A 19,479-nucleotide genomic window follows, 5' to 3' on the forward strand; every position below is an offset into this window, starting at 1 on the left:
ACGGCGAGGGTGTGGGCGTCTGCTAGCAGCCGTCTGCTCAAAGGGCAGGGAGGAAGCGTGCGGCAGAGCTGGCCCCGGCTCTCCTGACTCACCATCTCGTGCCTGAGTCAAACCATTGCCTTGTTTTCAATGAACACCTTTCCTGGAAGGCTGGAAACCCCCTCGTGTCCTGCTTTGCCCCCTGGCTGGTGTTTCTTGCCAGGGTATTTTCCTTCTGGCTCTTGATTTCATTTCATTCCCTTTCACCTAGCTGGCCTCTTGAGCAAAACACGAGTAAAAGACCCAAAGGAGCAGGTGTCTGTCCCTCCATCACACCCGTCCCGCATGTCCCTGCTCCCTGCAGCTCCAAGAAAGCACTTGGTGAGCATGACCTTTCCACTGCCTCTTTGACATTACACTTTCTTCAGCGTTTATGATGACTCATGGAGAGTCTTTAATGGGTTTAAGGAGCCACTGTGCCTAGCAGTTGCGTTCCCAATGGTGCTCGTGGGGTCGTGCACAACCAAGCAGCAAAGCCCACCACGTCTCATGGCATTGGTGCAGGGGAGGACATGCCAGGCTGTGGTGGGGAGGTGGGATGTCCTTCACTGCCAGCAGCTGGAGGTGGGACCAGCACCCAACTTGAAACTGGGGAAGGAAGCTTGTAAAGGGTGTGCAGCTCCCTATAGGGGAGCTGTAAGGTCCGGTGGGGGTTTTTGGGACCCGCTCTGCACCCCGATCGCTCCACAGAAACCAACCGGTGGGAAGAGATAGGTTGTTACAGCCTCTAAGACTTCCTGAGTCTGGGGATTGAAACCATGTAAAGATGCAGTCACTGATAGCATCTCCTCATCTCCTAACCTGGGAGCAGGCAGGTATGCCTGTAGCCTTCCCAAGGCCAGCAACCCACCGATCAACTTGCAACGCTGGAAAACCTTCCTCTTGGTGTCTTGCCTCACTCCTGCGTGGATGGAGGACTCTCCTGTGCTGTATTCACATGGTGAACAGGCATGACCCTGATGCTTTCTATCCACACCACCGGCTGAAGACTGGGCTCAGTGGCCGCGTAACGTAGGAAAAGCCGAGCTGGCTGGGCTAGGCTGGGCTTGGACTGTGGAGAAGGGTCCGATCCCTCTGCAGGGAGCTCAGCATGGGCTTGGACTTCACCCCAGTGCTCAGATCACACCACCAACACCCCCCGGGCCACTTCTCCACCTGGCATCACACCATCTCTGACGTTCCTCTTGCCATCAGGAGCCCGTGCTGGCAGGACAGCTGGCATGCCGAACCCTTCCCTAACACACCCTCAACGATGGAGAAATTCATCTTGGCATAAAACAACTCCAAAGGCTTTAAATCAGATGACCACGGGTTTTTCGTGGAGGGACGTGGGAGGATTTCAAAACCAGCGAGGTGTGATCCCTGTTTGCCTGGTGCGTGCGTGCACACACGCACACGCAGGCACGCACGTCTCTGCAGGGCACCCACTTTTTTTCCCCTGCATAACCACATTTTAAGGCTGAAGAAAAAAGGGGTGGTGGACAGGCCCTGGTTGGGAGTCAAGATCAAACCTACACAAGCAGTTTCAAATTTCCCTTGTGTTTTCCTCTGGGGTATTCCTTGTCCTCCCAAGAGGTATTAGTTTTTCACTAATACCTAGGCAACTTTTCCTATATCTATCTTAAACCTTCCTTGCTATCAAGGACAGTTATAATTTTTGTTATAACACTCTTTTTCAGACTGAAAGCTGTTACCACATTTTCCACCCCAGGTATTTCCTTCCTGGAGCACAAAATCGCCCTCATTTTGTGCTCTCCCATATGTCCCATTCTGGAAACACCTCCTTGGTGTTGCCCACCGCGGCCTGTCCCAGATTAAACCTCTTCCCAAAAGCACAGGGCCCAGAGTGAGATGTGCCCTTCCCTGGTGCTGAGGAACCAGCACCATCCAGGCCAGAAAACCCAACCTCCTGCATTTTCTGTACCACCCTCCTGCTAAAACACCCTGGAATTGGGCTTTCCTTTTGGTTTTTCATTATTATTATTTTTTCTCCAGGGGCATCATGCTGTTTGTACATAGTTGGCTGCTGAGATTTTTTTATTCCCCCTCTCCCCAGTCCTTCAGTCCTCATTGGAGGACTTCCAGCTTTATCACTTCAGGCAGGGGAAACTGAGGCACAGGAGGGTGCAGTGATATGCTGGAGGCCTCTGTGATTGTAGCTTTAGCTGCTCTTATCTGCAGATCCAGCGTTCTCTCCATCAAACCTGGCCGTGCCTGAGCATCCTGCAGTGTCCCCCCCATGTTGGTACATTTTGGTGTGCATTGCTGGTCCAGACCTCACCGTAGTGCAACGCGGACCTTCAAAACCAACCCATGTGGATAGGAGCAGGGTGTTAAAACCCCACCTGGAGAGATTTGGGTTGGAACTGGAGAAAGCTTTGCTCAGCCCTGGAATAGGTTATCCGAGGACAGGGTGGGGAGTCTGAGACAGACAAATAGCTCCCTATGAAATGGCTCAGGGAGAAATGATGCTGCTTCGGGGCTGGGGAAGGGGTGATGATAAATCTGCTGGGAATAGGAGGTGCTGCTGTGTTCCTGTGCAGCCCCAGCCCCGGTTTGGGCTCGCCTGGTGGGGCTGGCCACCCGCGGCAGCCAGCGTTTGGGCAAGGACGCGGCAGGGCTGGTGTTAAATGGCTGCAACCCTCTAGACAACCTGATTTATTCCCCTCCCTGATGCCTTGGCAGTCAGCTCAGGAGCTTGTTTGCCCAACCTGACGCGGGGAGAGCCTTTTGCAGGGCAGCGAGGTGAACTTGTTTACCGATGTATTTATTATTTTTTGGCCGTGCGTGGCCCGCTGGCACGCGGCCGCTGGCAGGAGCCCAGGCTCGGCCGCCCGAGAGGGACGGCAGGGACGCAGGGCTGCCAGAGCACGTGCCGGCCCCGAGAAGCCGCATGGGCTGTGCATGCTCCGTTCACATGCATGCAGGGAGGAAACGCTGCCGAGCTCTGCTTTCCTGACCTTGCCGTCACCCAGCACTGCCACCATCCCTCCCAGCAGCTGCAGCCTCCTCCAGAGACACGCGAAAGGGGCATGAGCAGCTATTGCCGGTGCCAGGGGGCTGCCGGGCTTTCTGGCTATTTCCAGGAAACCTGGAGAACAGCTGAGCCTGGTAAACAACAGGGATAACATGCCGGGACGGGAGGTGTTTTTCTCCCAGTGGTACTGGGAGAAAAATTGGGCGTCTTGCCTCCTGCACCCAGATCTGGCCACAAGCCCCAAGGAGGGATGTGACTTCCCAGTTTCAGTCTCTCCGGATCCAGAATGCTTGGGCTGCTTCTGCCAGGGGATAAGCAGGAGGATGGGTTGCACTGCACGTGTCTTGCTTGTGGGCTTGAAGGCAGGGACTGAGTACCTGGCCCAAGGAGATTGAATTATTCTGCCCCTAAAAATGCAGACAGGCACTGCCAGGTTATCCTGCACGAGTGGAGAATAAAGGCTCCTTAGTCACTGATATACATTTATTTGGAGAAAAGTTGTCTCTTCATTCAAGGTATGATCCAGGTGAGCATCCCACCTTGATACCAATAGGAGACTCTAGCGTGCCCGGTGCAGAAATTTGAGATTTTTACTTGTTTTTTCTCCTGCTCACTGATTTTCTTAGAAATCCTCCTTATTAGCAAGGGATTTCTAACAGGAACAGTAGGACGCAGGTCAGGCTGTGATTTGGGCTTGAGCAGCCCAACAAAGCCCCTCCACCCCAGGCACCACGGGATGCTGCCTGGCTTTGTGCCAACGCCAGTGCTCCAGGGATGGATCCGTGCTTGTGAAACAACACTCCCTTTGCAAAAAAATTAAAATAATAAAGAAAAAAAAAGCTGTTATTATTTTTTTTTCCCAGCCTGGGTCCATTTCCCAGCTGGAGCTCTGGATCCCGTTCACAGCTGAGGATGAGGCTTTGGGGTGGGAAGAGGGACTCGGAAGTGGCTTCACTGCTGAAATCTCCATGTTGTTGAACCAACCTGAGAAGGACGAGTCGAGACAGAAGAGGCACCTGCCAGCAGTGATTTTTGTGTTTATTTGTTTCTCCAAGGTTGATTTGCCAAAGGCAGGGAATGGATTTCCACCTCCTACAAGCTGTGAACAACATGTACATGGGGGAACGCAGTCAGCAAAGCCTTCAGTTCTCTTAAACATGAAATCACCTCTGGTTGCTGCCGTGCTTCCCCTCTCCTTTTTTTCTTTTCATAATTTTTGGGTGCAGCTGAGCTGCTCAGAAACTAACCCAAGTCAAACACATTGGTGCCATAAATAGAAGAAATAAACCATTAATAAACCATTAAATGGTTCGTGGCTGTTGCAACGCAGCAATTTGGGCAACTTCTCAGTGGAGGACTTGAGGGTGGGAAGAGGTCTTTTTTGGGTATGGCTTTACCAGTCCAAATTTTGGAAAACCTGAGGTTGCCTTTCCTGGGTTGGCTTTGGATGTCCTGCCATGCTGTGCTTGCAGCGATGGGGTTGGTTGGCCTCGGCAGCTAACGGCCCAGCTGCGAACAAGACAAGACAAGGCAACGTGGGATGCGGCTGGTGTGTACCAGTGCTGAGTCTTAGTCACCCCGTTTCATCGATGACTGACTCTGTCTGAATGCAAAAGGACCAGATTTTTGAGTAGCATCCGAAGGCAGCAGCAGCACGGGCTGCCAGGGATCAAGGTGGTTGCGTGTGCTCCTGCACATGTCTGAGGGAGTCGTGCTTGTCCAGGCGTGGAGGGCTAGATTGGACCCTGCGTGAGATGGCTTTTCAGAGCTATTTAGCTCGTCAGCTCTGGAATGAGCATCTGTGTTTAAGGCAGGACAGGGAGGGGACACGCAATGCACCCGTGCTCAGAGCATGTCCTGCAGGTATGAGGGACTGCAGCTACTGTGACCCTCTGGCCACCCTTGCCTTCATCCCAAACCCATGCTGGTGGGATCCCCATTAGCCACAACTGCAGAAAGACCTTGCTTTTGCATAGCTGGCAGGTTTGGGAAATGCTCTGGGCTCTGCCCATGCAAACCTGCATGGGTCTTGGCACCCCGGTGGGTGCAGACTGTAGCTCCTGTTGGCACGGGCCGGGAGACCCAACCATCCATCTGACCCACGAGGCATCACAAGTACCTTCACCCAGCAGTGGGAATGAGGTGCCCATCATTTAGGTGCCTGGGACTATCCAAGCCCAGGTGATAAATGTACAGCGGGAAGCGAAGAAAGGTCGTTCCTTGAGCCTGAGCCCGGCTCTCTTTCTTTATTGGGAAGTTGGCAGGAGAGCCTGGCCGGGAGTCGGGTAGCTGTCAGATCTCTTGCTGACTCAGGCTACTCGCTAGCAGTTGTTTTAATTCAGCCTGAGCGCCGGGTAAACAGCCGGACTGGGAAATGTGAAACCCTTGCTCTGACCTTGCCGTCACCACAGGCGTCAGCCCGGGGAGGTGCAAGCACGGTGCAAAGGAGTGCACGGTGCACGGTGCAAAGGAGCATGTGGGCACGGTGGGAATGAGCACATGGGGTAAGCCCATGTCTCCTGGAGTAATTTATTTGGTTTTCAAGGAGTGAGAAGAAAAAATTGAACCTTATTTGGGGCACAGACTTTGTGCTGTGATTCCCTGGTGGTGTTGCCAGAAATACTGAAGCAGACGCAATCAAAGTGGTTTTCCCCCCTTCTCCATCATATTCGGTGGGGGTGACTCACGGTCAATGTCCAACGTGTGCTTCCATCTGTGCCATCCCCTCATGGCTCTGGCTCTCAGCTCAAGTAACAGCAGTTGTTTTGGGAGGAAACTGGGGCACTCCCCAGTGCTATGAAGCACAGCATCTTCCCTCATGATCCCTACCAAACTGCCAGGTACCCAAAGACAGGTTTGCATGTGTTTAACATATGTTAAACTCCAGGGCAGAAATCTAAACATTCAGCTGAATTTTCTTTTTTTTTTTCCCAAGGAACTGTTAACAGCTTGTCATTGCAGGTTGGAAAACGTAAATGCATTTGAGAAAATATGTTGGCAGCAAGCTCCCCATATTGTTTCAGCTTGTCCCAAAATTCCAGATAAATTTGCCATTAATATTTTTCATGTCTGATTGGAAAATATCAGGGAAAGAAGAAACAAATTCTGTAGATATTTTTGGACAATTGTAACCTTTTTTTCTTCCCCAGCCAGGTTTCCATGGCATGGAAAGGCTTAAACAAAATGCACAAATTAAAAATGTCTGCTAGGAACTAGATAAATGGAAATCTTTGCCCTATAAGCAGGTATGTCCTCATAAGGAAACCTGGTTATTTAACTTCTGCATTCCAGCAATCTGTGTGATCTGATTCCAGTGATTTGGCTCCAAAAATTGGTTAGGAGGGTTGTTAGGAAGTCGGAGATCTGAAAGGTTACCTAGGGGAGGCTTTGACTGTAGAGAGCTCCAGCAAAAGATATGGAAACTCAGACTGACTCCTCCAGCTGAAAAAAACCCCTCCTTGAGATGTCTGCTGTGTGAAGGGCAGAGCCTCCATCAGTCTTTCATCTCTTGATCATTTTTGTTCCTGGTGCAGAGAATCCAGAAATCTTTGCCATCTCATGATGGCTTTTCAGTTGGTTGGTCCTTGGACATTTTTCATTGGAGTTGCGGGCCTTCCTATTCTAAATTTCAATCTATTGACCACACACTTTCCCTTTAGTTGTGTTTCACGTACTTCCTAAAAGCAGTCCCTGCAGGTCTCAGGTTTAAAAGCACATGGCAACAGTCTGGAGAAGTGGGACGCTTAGACCTCACCTCTTGATGCCTTGTGGCTTCCATTAGCTGAACAGAGAGGTGAACCCTTGGGGAGGCTGATCCACGGAACAGCTCAACCCGAGGAGTGGTGTTTGTCCCAAAAGTGGTTCTTCTTGGACGGAGTTGAGGTGCATAGGACACCGTTGGGCAACCGTCACCTGCCTGTATCATCCCAGCCCTGTGAGGAAGCAGGGACAAGTGGGTTGTCGATATGGCAGACGTGCTCGCAAGGGTGTGGGTGGAAAGATCCTCAGCACGTACGCGGTTTCGAAATGTATCTCCTCATCAAAGCTTTACTCTTCCTCCCTACATGGGACTCTGGATTGAACAAGGAATTGTGTTTTGGGTCACGTCGTGCTGGAGCCCCCTGAGATGTGCATTGGATGGCTTTGGACATAGACAGCACTGAGGTCTCCCAACATGCTTACAGGCTACAAACACCTGCAGGACACATCTCGTCCTGGTTGACAATCCATATCCACAGCAGGGCAAGTGAATTGCTCTGGGAGTGCCCATTTCTCTCCGTGGATAGTAGAAGTAGTCAAAGGTGACTACAAAGCCCTTTGTAGACATCCAAAATGACATAAATCCTTCCCAAATACTACTCACAGCTTTGCTGTGGATGGAGGCAGACACAGCAGGAGCCGTGTGGGGCTGCAACGCTTCCTCCCTGCTCAGCATCCCCCCGGGAACGTTTCTATCCAAGCCTCCCAGATGGTGCAGATCATCCTGGGATGCTGCTTCGTAGGATGGTGGATCGTATGGATTAATCACCCCCTGATCAAAAGCCCCCGTGTCAGGAGCCATACTGATATTAGTGGGGGTTGATAGCAGGGATAAAAAAATATCCTTTTTCCTAGGCTATAATTAATCCGGCACATGCTGCTGCCTACAAGCACCTCCTCCTCGGTCAGCAGGAATACAAACCACCATGGTTTCTTCCTGAGAGCTTTGTGTTGTAGCTTCTTGCATTACTTTGAAGAGATTCCCCAGCATCTCCCGGGTACCTGGCTTCATGACATAATTGCTTACAACTCTTTAGAAGCCTCTTGGTCACCATGGCAATGCTGAGGTTGTCACTGGCCTGGGCTTGTTACATCATAAGGTGAGTCAGCCCCAGAATGAAAGGCCACAGCCTTTGCCATTGTTTGATTTAATATCCTGCAATGATGAGATAACGATCCAGGCCCTTAATGAAAGATGGGTGTTAATAAGACGTTAGGAAATAGTTCAATAGCAAAGCCCATGTGATAATGACAGGCTGTGATTTCCGGAGGGTGACCATCTTCCACCTTAAATGGGTTGAATAGACTCATCCATTGGGGGTTTCATGCCCATCACTGGGGCCCTGCAGGCAGGAGACCTGGTGAGCTGCATCCCAAAGGCATCACTGGGCTGTGAATGAGAGCTCCTCATGAACACAACCAACTTCAACCACTGGGCACCTGCATGGAAATGGCTCCTGTAACAATCTGTGCTCAGAGGAGGGCTGGGATTTTAGCTCCTTCCTGCTGGATCTCCAACTTGCTGCATCACTTTGCAGCACAAATTAGGTCTGGATCAGGTGTGAGCACATGGCTGTATTTCTGCTGATTTATCTGGAGAAGGCACTATGGTAACATATGCCAGGTTTATGCTGGCAGCAGCAGGAGGGGTAATATCTGATCTGGCAGCTGGGACAGAGTAACCTTGTAAACACACTTTTCTTTCAAACCAGCAGGATTTTTGTGCTGGATCGGTGCCTTGTTGCAGGTGGTTGTGGCACCTTGCTTAGGAACGAGGTAACCTAAAGTCAAGTTTGACATCTTGTGGGTTTACATCCTAAATCAAATCCCAGGACTTTCAGTGGAGATTTTCGCACCCTAAAATCACAGGGCAAGTGAGGAGGTGTTTCTTTGATGTAACTAAAAGTACCTGGGAGTAGGAGGCACAACCCAGTGTCAGGCTAATGTGAATATTGGCTTCTCGGAGTCACTGACAGTGCCAAACCCTGAATTTTAGCTCTCTGACTGATCCGCACCCTTCGACCCTTTCTGTTGGGACCAAGCCTGAAATTTTGCAGCCAGATTTCATTTCAAGGATAAACAGTATCAGATTCCTGAGATTGGAATATCCCCAACCTCTTGCCATCTAATTACCCTGTAACCACTTTTTAAAAAACCTGTAGTTGTCTCTGCAACCTATGGATTCATTTATCTTTATGATTTAGCCTATTTATGGGGTGAGTTCTGTTTCGCAGTAGCCTTGTACGGTCAGGAACTTTCACAGGACATTGCTCAATCCTCCTGGACCCGTTTCTGAGCAGATCTGCCAGCGTTGAGAAATGTCCCTGCTCCAATGGATGTTGCAGGTTCAGAATGTTATTTCCAAATTTATTTTTTTGAGAATTACAGAATGTAATTCTCAAAGATGACAGATGAAACTCCTTTCCTGCGATTTTAAATAAGAACATTGGTTTGGGAGGTTCCTTTGGGGTCATCAGTCCTGGCTACTGGACACTGATCTTACACCTCCCCATCTCTGGCCTTGAGCTTCCCAGGGACCCACCAAGATCTGAGCACAGTCGGGGGCACCCACCTCTCTCTGGGGATGATGGAGGGATCCTTGAGTTCTAATTTGGGGAACCGAGATTAAATCCAGGCTCTCATCCTTCCTTCTTCCCCACATTCATCACGGCCAGGCAATGCCTTTGCAACTCTCCCATTTCCTTTCCTATCTACCTTTAACTCACCTGATTATAACCAAATGCCTCTAGTTAGCGCACAAATCTGGCAGCTCAAAAGAAACTAGGTTTGAACCCTCATCCTGCTGCTTGAAGGACTCCTAAATGAAAAGGAATCAAAAACAATAAATTGCTTTTAGCAAGGCTGGTGGTATAGCATGACAGAGGGTTGACTTCAGGCAGGATTTACTGTCCCTGAAATAGTTTCTGCGTCGCACCGAGTGCGACGGTGACGGCACACAGGGGAGCTCAGAGCAGAGGGCTGAGCAAAAGCAACCAGTTTGCTGCATGGGCTGTCGGTTGAATATGGCTGAAAAAGTGCTTAAAGAAAACTATAGGGAGCCTCTTTTTTAGCCGGTGGATAGTGAAATATTTTGTTTTTTTTTTACCGCCTGGGTAGTACCCATCATTGCAAGCGAGGTCATGTGCAGAAGAGCTGAGTTTTGCTGCTTGTTGCTTAAGTGTTGGGAACAGTGGCCCTGTGCATTTCTGCAACCCCTTCGTGGCTTTTTCTGCTTCTTGGCTGCCAGGAAAGGCAAGATCAGCTGCCGGTGCAATGTTTGACTGGGGCTGATACAGCAGGGATGAGCAATGCCCTGTGCCTCTGCAGGCATTTCCCCCTCTCGGGCTCAGCACTTGTTTCTCAATGTCGGAGACTGAACCCCTTTGAATTTTCCCCTTCTCTGCTTGCAGCTATTTTTAAGAAAAGCTGCACCCAAAGGCATGCGTGCGGCAGCCCCGAGTGCTTGCTCTGCTGGTATTTCAGTGCTCGGCTGTTGTTAGCAACTAGCTGAATTTCTTACGATCGGGGAAGGAAGACGCTTCATGAGCACATCAGGTCCAGTTACAGCATGCAATTGTCTCAAAAACTGAACAGCTTGTCCCCAGGCGGGGGAACGGGTGTATTTCTCTGGTGTTTGAGGGACGGCTCAGGGGCAGCCCCAAGCACACGATGTTCCCTGCCTTGCCCTGATCCTGCACCCCGGGCAGGGTTCAGCCCTCCCAGTTGCAGACCCGAGGGGTGTCCATCGGGAGCTCTCCTCTGATTTCAGGGTAGGGGACTGCGAGTCCCGTGCTGAGCAGCATCCCGTAATCCCTGCAGGAAACCCTGCTTTGAAATAATATGATGAATAAATTATTTTGCCTGATTTCTGTTCCCCTTTGGCCAGCAGTGGGGTTGATGCTGCAGGTTTGATACTGTTGAGGAGGAAAGGGAGCATGTGATTGCGAGGGCAGGAGGGGTGAAAGGCAAGAAATGAGAGGAAGGAAAAACCATCTCGTTAAGAGGAGAGGAGAGAAAAAGCTCTTTTCCATGGCAGAAACACCCCGATGCGTTACAGGGGCTGATGCAGGAGCTCATCGTGGTCCACCCGGCAGCAGGGCTCGGGCAGGACGAGGGAGAGGGTGAGGTGAGGAGGGGGAGTGGTGATATCCCGATGATACAGGTACAGTTCGCACTTCGCTCCTTGTTTATTTATTCTTGTAATTGAAATACCTGTGAGGGGCGAGGAGGAGGAGGAGGGAGGCAATTGAAACTTGTGGACACAAAGGACCGTGAACTCCAGCTGCCTCTCCAAATCCAAACATCTTTTATCGGCCTTTGCAAAACCCTCCCCCCCATGAGCCTGACCCTCAGCAGCTTTTGCAAACTCAGATTTCGAGTCCCTCCAAAGAAAGCGTCCTCAGCAGCGAAAACAGCTCAGCATCCAGGGGGTGAGAGAAGACAACCACTTGGTTTCCTCCTTGACCTTTGTGAAAGCCCCCGATTCCCCTAAAGCATTGCAGACAATGTTCTTGGCTTCTCCAGGATCCCACTGATTTTTTTCGGAAGCACAAACAGCTTAGTGGTTTTTTTCAAATAAGTGTATAAATACCCCTCGGTCAGCCCAGAGGAATAATTTTCTCTGTTGCAAGAGGGTATCATTAATGCACTAACAAGAATTTGGGCAGCTGCTGCCTGACTTTTGCAACCTCCCTCCCAGGGTAGGGAGAATAATTTGTGCCCATGTCCCAGGCTGGTAAACCGAGGCCATGCTGAAAACTGCTGGGGGTCAAGCTGCCCTGCCATTAACTGAGCACACGTATGGCTGCATCTTTATGGTGATGTATGCACAGCTCCCAGCCACCGTCTCCAAATTTTAACCATGCAGAGAGTTGCTGGGTGCAGGGTTGAACCCCATGACTCGGATCGCACCCGGGCATCAGGCACGCTGCACCCTGTCCCCTCCATGCCACACCCTAAGCAGATGGTCCGTGTTGCACTGAATGTAGGCATTAATGTGACTTGTCCTTTCCTTCCAAGTTTCCTTTAGAGGGAAAGAAAAAAAAAAAGGAAAAAGGAAAAAGAGGAGGATGAATCATGGCTTAGTCAGAGTTGGGGCTCACTGGAGCAATCGCTGCCATTGCCCTCATTTTGGTGCTGAGGGCAGGGTGCCAGGGGAGGCTGGCTGGTGGTCCCGTGGTACTGGTAGATTCTTCCAAAGGGGATGGGGAATTTAGTCTGGGATTGTGATTTTGGGCCTCATCCAGAGCCTAATTCCACCGTTCGGGGCAGGTTGCTAGGTCAGTTCGGTGTTTGAGCAGCAGAGAAATAAAAGGGGGAATTGAGGGGTTTTGGCTTTGGTGTTTTGGAGAAGTTCGCAGCCTGTAAACCCTGTAAGAAACGGGTGTCCTGTTCTCGCAGAAACGGGGTTTTTCACCCTTTTCTGCCAGACTCCCCTTCTTTGCACTGCCCTCCCCTCTCCCACCCCTGTGGACCTGCCGCCTCCATCCCTGGGATGCTCGAGGTAATTTTTTTCCCCATCTACCACCAGGACCTTCAGATTTCGAGCCCTGACATTACATTTATACCCCTGTCCCTTGGCATTTATTAAATCTCTGCAGGTTCCTGCAATGGGGTAGGTAAGGCAGCACCTCTGGCGAACTCTGGGTGATTGATTCCTCCCTCTGCACCTTTTGTCGCACAGCGAAGCAGAGGATGTGGGACAGCATCGCTGGCCGTCCCCTGGCATGCCGTGCCTGCGGTGGCTCTCAGCAAGCTGACGCACCTCTTACTACCAGCATTTGGCCCCCTTGGTGACTTGATTTCTCGAAAAATCGCTGAGCTAAGCACCTCGTGGGCTCCTTTCACAGCAGCTATGAGCAACAGCTTATTTACCAGTCCAGGCTCTATTTATAGGGAGTTGTGCTTTAGTACAGCACGACTCGAGGGGGGAAAATAAACCCTCTTGGTGCACCTAGTGCTGTCCTGGCCACCACCCTCTCCCCGTGGTGAAAGCGCCTTATAAATAGTAATGATGCTTCTTCCAGCTGACCTCGCTTAGAGCAGCTGGGTGCTCGTGCCTTTGAAAACCAGGCCATTTATTTAGGAGTTGAAGCTTTCCGCTCCAGTTATTTAAGAGTTTTTAAGCCAAGAATTACTAGGTGGATCTAATTTGAAGTGACTGTGATTTTAATTCAGGCGGGGTTTCGCTTTCGGGCTCCTTTCGATAGTGTGGGGGTGGTGATTTTTGAAGAGGAGAAGAGCTGCAGAGAGGAGAGCTGAGCTGCCGGAGGAAGGGGGATGCCCAAACTCCACGTCCTGTAACATCACGTGAATTTTGTTCCTTCTTCTGACTCACGTTTTAGCCGGGAACCAAATTTTCGTTGGCCTCCATGGGAAAAGGTCTGGGATTTTGGAAAAAAAAAACCAACCTCCCGCCCTTTCCCGAGGATGGATTTTGTGCACGGTGGTCCAGGGAGCACTGTTGTGTCTGACCCCCATCCCCACCTTTGCCAGCCAGAGTGCTCGCTGCTCTCCCCCATCTTCCTTCCCACATCCCAAATCTCTGTCTCTTTTCCAGCTCCCTCATAGTAACTAATTTTTTTTTGGTTTTTTTTGCCTGTGAATATTTTTTTCCTGCGTAGGAGAGGGAAGGATTGTGCAGTTTTTACTCCATCCATCTTGGCTCCATGTAAGGAGATAGCCAAAAATACATTCTTTCTAGGCCCGTTATAAAAATACAAGCCTTTGCTTCTAGAGGAGGAAAACGCCCTATATAATAAAAAAAGGCTATTGAACACTTTAAGTATCCGAGGTGCTACTTTAAATTTTCAAGTAAAATTTGCTTTATTAAACCCCATCAAAGCAGATGCTCCCACCTCAACAGCTCTTCCCAGCGATGATGTATTTCCACATTTCCCCACCGTGGCACGTTCGCCACCCAGCACCCTGCCCAACGGACCCTGCCCAACGGGATCCACCCCATGGCTGGGGCTGCGGTGGTGGTGGGGGCTGCGAGCCCTGCACGCCTGGGGCTTCGGCATCTCCAAAGCGGTTTTCCGGGTGGCCCCTGGATGATGTCCCCAACCCCTCCGTGCTGCAAACACCGACTGCTTTGGGTTGTTATTGCTGGGCTGCTGTTCACAGCCTTGTTTAAGGTGGAAAGGTCGCCTGCAGGGAGCTGGGCACTGGATAATGATGATGATGATTATTATTTTTATATTATTATATTATTATTTTTATTTTTAATAATACACTAACAACGAAAATAATAAAATAACGAGAATAATAAAATAAGGAAAATAACATAATAACAAAAATAACGTAATAACAAAAATAATAAAATAATAAACCCCCAAATAATAAAAAGAAACGAAACCAATAAAAATAATTAAAAAATAATGCTAAGACGACCGTGCCCGTTCGAGAGCGAAGCTTCCCCGGGGCGCATCCCCGGGGCGCATCCCCCGCACTGCCGCCGCTCCCCGCCCCCCCCCCCCCCGAGAGCCGCTTTTTGCGGGGAGGGGCGGCGGGGCGCCCGCCCGCGCGTTGTGCGCGCCCGCGGAGCGGGGCGGAGCGGCGGCGGGCGGAGGCGGAGGCGGAGCCGCCGCCGCGGGCAGGGCATCCCCGCCGGGGGAGGCGGCCCGGCCCGGCCCGGCCCGGCCGAGCCATGTGCGACGTGAGCGACGTGCCGCAGCGCGGACCCCGGCCCGCCGCCGCCCGGCCCCCCCGGCCCGGCAGAGGCGCTGGGAGCGCCCCGGGGCGGGACCCGCCCGGCAGCCGGCGGCGGCCCCCGTGCAGCGGCGGGGGGTTCCTGTGGGTTTCTTTCTGTCTTGGGGTTTTTTATGTCGTGCTTTGTTTTTATTAATCTTACTTTTTTATTTCATTTTTTGTTTCATCTTCCGTTATTGTCATTCCGCTTGCCTTTTTCCTTTGTATTTTCTTCCATGCTTTATTTTTAGTAGTTTAATTTTACTTTTTAATTTCATTTTTCATCTCTTATTATTTGCATTGTTTTCCTTTTTTATTTTCTCCCATGCTTTATTTTTAGTAGTTTAACTTTACTTTTTTATCTCTTATTATTTTCATTCTGTTTTCCTTTTTCCTTTGTATTTTCTTCCATGCTTTATTTTTAGTAGTCTAACTTCTTAATTTCATTTTTATCTCTTATTATTTCCTTCTGTTTCCCTTTTTTATTTTCTTTCTTGATTAGTTTAATTTTACTTTTAATTTATTTCATTATTATTTTTACCTTGTTTTCCTTTTTCTTTCATTTCACCCTTTATTTTCATCCGTTTAATTTTACTTTTCATTCTCTATTCCATCTTTTGCTTTCTCTTTTATTATTTTCGAGTCCCGCTTTTATTTCTTTTTTTTTTTTTTTTAATCCTTTCTATTCTTTTCGGCATTTCACTTCACCACCTCACTTCTTCCCTTCCACCCCTAACGTATTTCATTTAACTGTATTTTTTTTACCGTGGGGACGCCTGCACACCCCCCCCCCCCCGGCGCAGCGCTGAGGCTGGCTGAGGCGGCTCCCCCCGCAGCAGAACAAAGCCTCCCGGCCGCAGCCTCCTTTGTCCCCGCTGCAGTGCGGGGGGCCGGCGGCAGGCGGCAGCGCGGGCCGAGCCCCGCCGAGCCGCACCCCCCTTCGCTCCCCGCCCTCCTCCCTCCGTCCTCCTCCTCCTCCTCCTCCTCCGCGGCGGCCGCCCCCACCCCACCCCACCCCGCCCCGGGGGGCGGGAGCCGCCGGGCGCCGGCCGGCCTGCCGGGCTAGAAATAGGCGGCCGCCACCGCTGCCGCCTCATCGCCCGCGGAGCGAGGGGGAGAGCGGCGGGAGCAGCAGCAGCAGCAGCAGCAGCCAGGGCCAGCCCTTCCTTCCCTTCCCCGCCCGCCTCGCATTGAGATTTTCCTCCTTTCAGGTTTTTTTTTTTGCAAAATAAAAGGGATTTTTAAAAATTTTTTTTTTTTTGGCATCCAGATTTATATCAAAATTAGCGGCAGGACTCGCCCTCGCTCCCTCCAAGCACGCAGCGGCGGTATTTGTGCCGTTCCTGCCGGCTTTGTGCCCTGAAGCCCCGTCCCTCCTCTTCCTCCTCCTCCCCCTCCTCCTCCGCCGTAAAGCCTTAACGAGACTCCGAGCAGCATCCGAAAGCGCCGCAGCCGCTTGTTCCCCCAAAGCGACGACTGCAACAAAAAGCCTTTTTTTTTTTATTATATATTCCCCCCCCTTCCTCTTTTTTCTCCCCCTTCCTCCCCCCCGCAAACGCATCAAGGTGGACGCGGAGCGCAAAAAGACCTTTGTTTTAAACATGCCCATGGAGCTGACGCAAAGCCGCATCCAGAAGATTTGGCTTCCCAATGACAACCGCCCGGCTCTGCCCCGCCGCTGTGAGTACGGGCACCGCAGCATCCCTGCGGGATGGGGTGGGGTGGGATGGAGCAGCCCCCCGCCTCCCGCGCACCCCGGGGGGGCTCTTCGCAGCGCCCTCTCCCCCCCTTTGCCATAGTATCCATGCAGCATCCCGCCCCCCCCTTTCCTCCTCCAGCATCATCCCGGTGTCCGCATCCCACCCGCTGCCATCCCGTGACTCACTTCCAGCCCTGGAGCTGGAGGAAGGTGCAACCATCACATGGCAGCTCCCCGGCCCCGTGGAGCGGAGGATGTGGAAAGGCGCTGGGACACGCGTGTCCCAATTCCCCCCCCAGCCCTGAGATTTGAAGGAAACGGAGCAGGTTGCTAACCTGGCACCCGGGTACCAGCTCAGCTGGGATTTCCAGGGGGTCTGGCACCTCGCTCTGATTTTTATTAGTGATTTATGATATTTTTTGGGGGGGGCGGAGGCAGGATTAGGGCAATGGATTTGGAAAAAAATCACCCGCCGTTTGCACTTTATCACTTTACCCTGTGCTGTGCTTGGGATGAGATAGGAGGCAGGTGGAGGGGAGGGCAAAAATTAATGCTGAAACTTCTGCAGTGGTTTCCCTTCTCTTCAAAGCTCAGAAAGCATCTTGAGTGTTTAAAACCAACCTCCGTGCTGGAAAAAAAAGCAAAAAAAAAACCGCTTGGGTCATCCCGGTGTTACTATAAAACAAATCATGAATCATAATACAATACTAAAACTCAAGAGGCAGCTCTTTTAACTCACCCAACAGCTAAACTGACAACCTGCCAGTTGTGCAACTCCGCGTAACTCTAAATAAGCGTCGCAGGAATCCGCAGATCCGGGGCTGCGGAGAGCCAGGACGGAGGAGGTGGCACTTTGCAGCCTGGCAAAGGATGGAAGTGGCTTGGGCAGTTGGGTGAATCAGCCTTTCCAATGCTTTTCTTGCGCAGGTGTTCTTAAAGTCGCTTTGGACATTTATTTCTCTTGGCCGAAAGTTCCTCCTTTAAAAAAAAATAGTAATAATAATAAAAAAATACCCTATGAACTTGCCACATGTTGTTGCCCCAGGGCTATGGGTCAGGCATGCAGCAAGGCATGGCTGAGCCCTATAGCAGATGTTTGCACATGCAGGCTCTGCCTGGCAAGGGCAGCTCTGCAGCAGAGGCTGCTGAGGAAATGGCATTCAGCAACAGGCTGAACATCTGGGTTGCCAGGAGCCTTTGCTTTTAGCAGGGTAAAATGTCTCCTGGCTTAATGCTTTGCAGATGTATCTGTTTGGTTTGATTTTTCTCAAGGGCTGACACCTTTGAAAGAAATCCCTCGTGTACGCGGAGCCTCTCTGTGGTTTTTGCCGCTTTATTCACCTGGTTTCTCAGAGGAGAGAATTCCCTCCTTGGCAGAGCAGAAAACTTACATACTTTAATATATTAAAGTCACTGAGGGGCTCATTCATACCGTAACATGGCTTCTAATTATTTTCTCTCGGGGTGGGAACAAGCCATGCTGGACACTGTTCACTGTGCTCTATGGGAAGAGCATTATTGGGCTTTTTTAGTTTTTTTGTTTAAACTCGAGGCGGCTATTTTAAACTCGAGGCGCTATCAATTCCTCAGCAGCAACAAAGACCAGAGCCACAAAGCTGGGTGGGAATGGAGGTATAACAGAGACAGCGAGGCCGATGCGGTCCCCGGGGGAGGAGGGAGCGGGAGCATCCCTGGGAGCATCCTCAAAAAGCTCCCGCCTGGCTGCTCCCTGCGTGTGAAATAATTAGTCCGATTGTCCTCTTCCTCGTCAACGGGAGGCTCGAATGGATGCGAAGTGATGCCTTCATCTGGCCTTTTGACGGCGATCCATTAAATTGCTGTCAAGCTGCACGTCTCTCACGTAGGGGCTGGGAAAGTCAAGTCGTCGCAGGCGGCTGGATGGGCAGAGCCAGGCGAGGGGAGGGGGCTCTGGTGGGGGATGCTCGGAGAGGAAAGGGGCTGCTGCTGCCTTCCTCTCTCCCATCGCTCCGGCTCAGCAGACGAGGGCATATGGGAATACGGCAGCGATGTATATGCAAAACCACAGCTTGCACGTCGGCAGGGTGACATCGGTTCCACACGCGTGTGCGTGATGTGCAGCGCAGGAACGCTTTCTCGGTGCATCCGTGAAGGTGTCGGGGAATTGCAATGGGAAAGAAGCTGGAAAAGGGGAATGTAAGACTAACGTAGAACATGTGGCGTGGGCTTGCGGGAGCGGGAGGCGTGTGGGAACGCTTCTTATGAGGAGACAGTAAAAATGCCTGAAGTGGGGAAGTGGCTATTTTATCTAACCTTTTATAGAAGCAAATTTTCTTGCCTTTTTTTTAATTTCCTTTCACCCACTCCGGTGAAGCATGAGAGCGCATCAACGCTGACTTTCTAGCAGATAGAAGGCACAAGTGACGAGCTACTTCTAAATATCCTGATTGAGCCTTTCAAAAGTCATCCCTGACCTTGACTTACCTGGATAGATGTTGATAAGGAGTAATGAATATGCACTGAAGTCCCTGATAACTTCCCAGCAGTGGTGAAAAGAAATGATGAATTAGGTCTTTGTGAAGCACCGGGAGTAAAAACACTGGTTTCTGTTACATCCCTGATGCAAAGTTTCCTGGAGGCTTTTGTGATTTAGCTGGGTTTGGGCTCAGGTTCCTGATAAAAAGTTGCACGCTCGATGCCCTGCTGTTTTGGGAGGTGCTTCCCAGGTCTGTAAACAGATGCTTTTTCACGGTCCAAGGGGAACCTCGATCTTTCCTTTGGCAGCGAACCGAATTGGGGAGAGATTCTTCAAATACAGGTGGTTTAACTCCTGCAGCACCCTTTGGAGGTGGCATGTGTGTGCCCACGCAGTGCCAGCTCTGGGACCGTCTCTGCTGTCTGGAGCCAAAGGGACACAAACAGTACCCGGCATTGTCCCTGTCCTCTTGGAGTGCTGTTACTTTAATGTCCCCAAATCCTCTTGGCCCCGCTCTTTGAGATCCTTTGTCTGCTGGCAGGTAGGGAAAGGAGGAGTTTCTCTATTCAGGTGTTATTCCTTCCCCCCTCCCTTTGTTTAATATGTGGTTGTTTTTTGTGCAAAAAAGACTTGCACCATAGGTTGCTTGAGGATGTGAGACTGTTAGAGAGGGAAAAAATATTTTTTTCTGGGTATGTTGCACAACTGCCTTGGTACGCCAGCACACAAAATCAGCGCTTGCTGCTGAAATCAGTGGGAGCTGGCCTGGGTTTTTGAAACGCGGCACCAGGGATGCAGGTCGCACAAAGAGAGCAAGTGTGAGGGCAGCTCCAGCCTGAGGAATGTGGAATATTTAGGGGG

The 19,479-nt window shown here is 50.9% G+C and overlaps 1 protein-coding gene across 4 annotated transcripts in view; it reads left to right on the forward strand.

Moving 5' to 3' along the window:
• The window catches only part of PFKFB3 (6-phosphofructo-2-kinase/fructose-2,6-biphosphatase 3), a 44,174-nt gene that overhangs the window by 5,897 nt on the left and 18,798 nt on the right, over positions 1-19,479 (forward strand). Inside the window, exon 2 of one of the 4 annotated variants that reach the window (XM_072857431.1) lies at positions 16,030-16,144. The exons of 1 other annotated variant lie outside the window; for it this stretch is intronic. In XM_072857431.1, the coding sequence (XP_072713532.1) occupies positions 16,066-16,144 (79 nt within the window). In that variant the 5' untranslated portion in view covers positions 16,030-16,065. Of the gene's footprint in view, positions 1-15,706; positions 16,145-19,479 lie in introns of those variants that run through there. 2 more of the 4 variants (XM_072857459.1, XM_072857449.1) reach the window with 2 other exon arrangements.

Source organism: Ciconia boyciana, chromosome 1, assembly GCF_034638445.1.
Source record: "Ciconia boyciana chromosome 1, ASM3463844v1, whole genome shotgun sequence".
In the NCBI taxonomy this organism is placed as follows: domain Eukaryota; kingdom Metazoa; phylum Chordata; class Aves; order Ciconiiformes; family Ciconiidae; genus Ciconia; species Ciconia boyciana.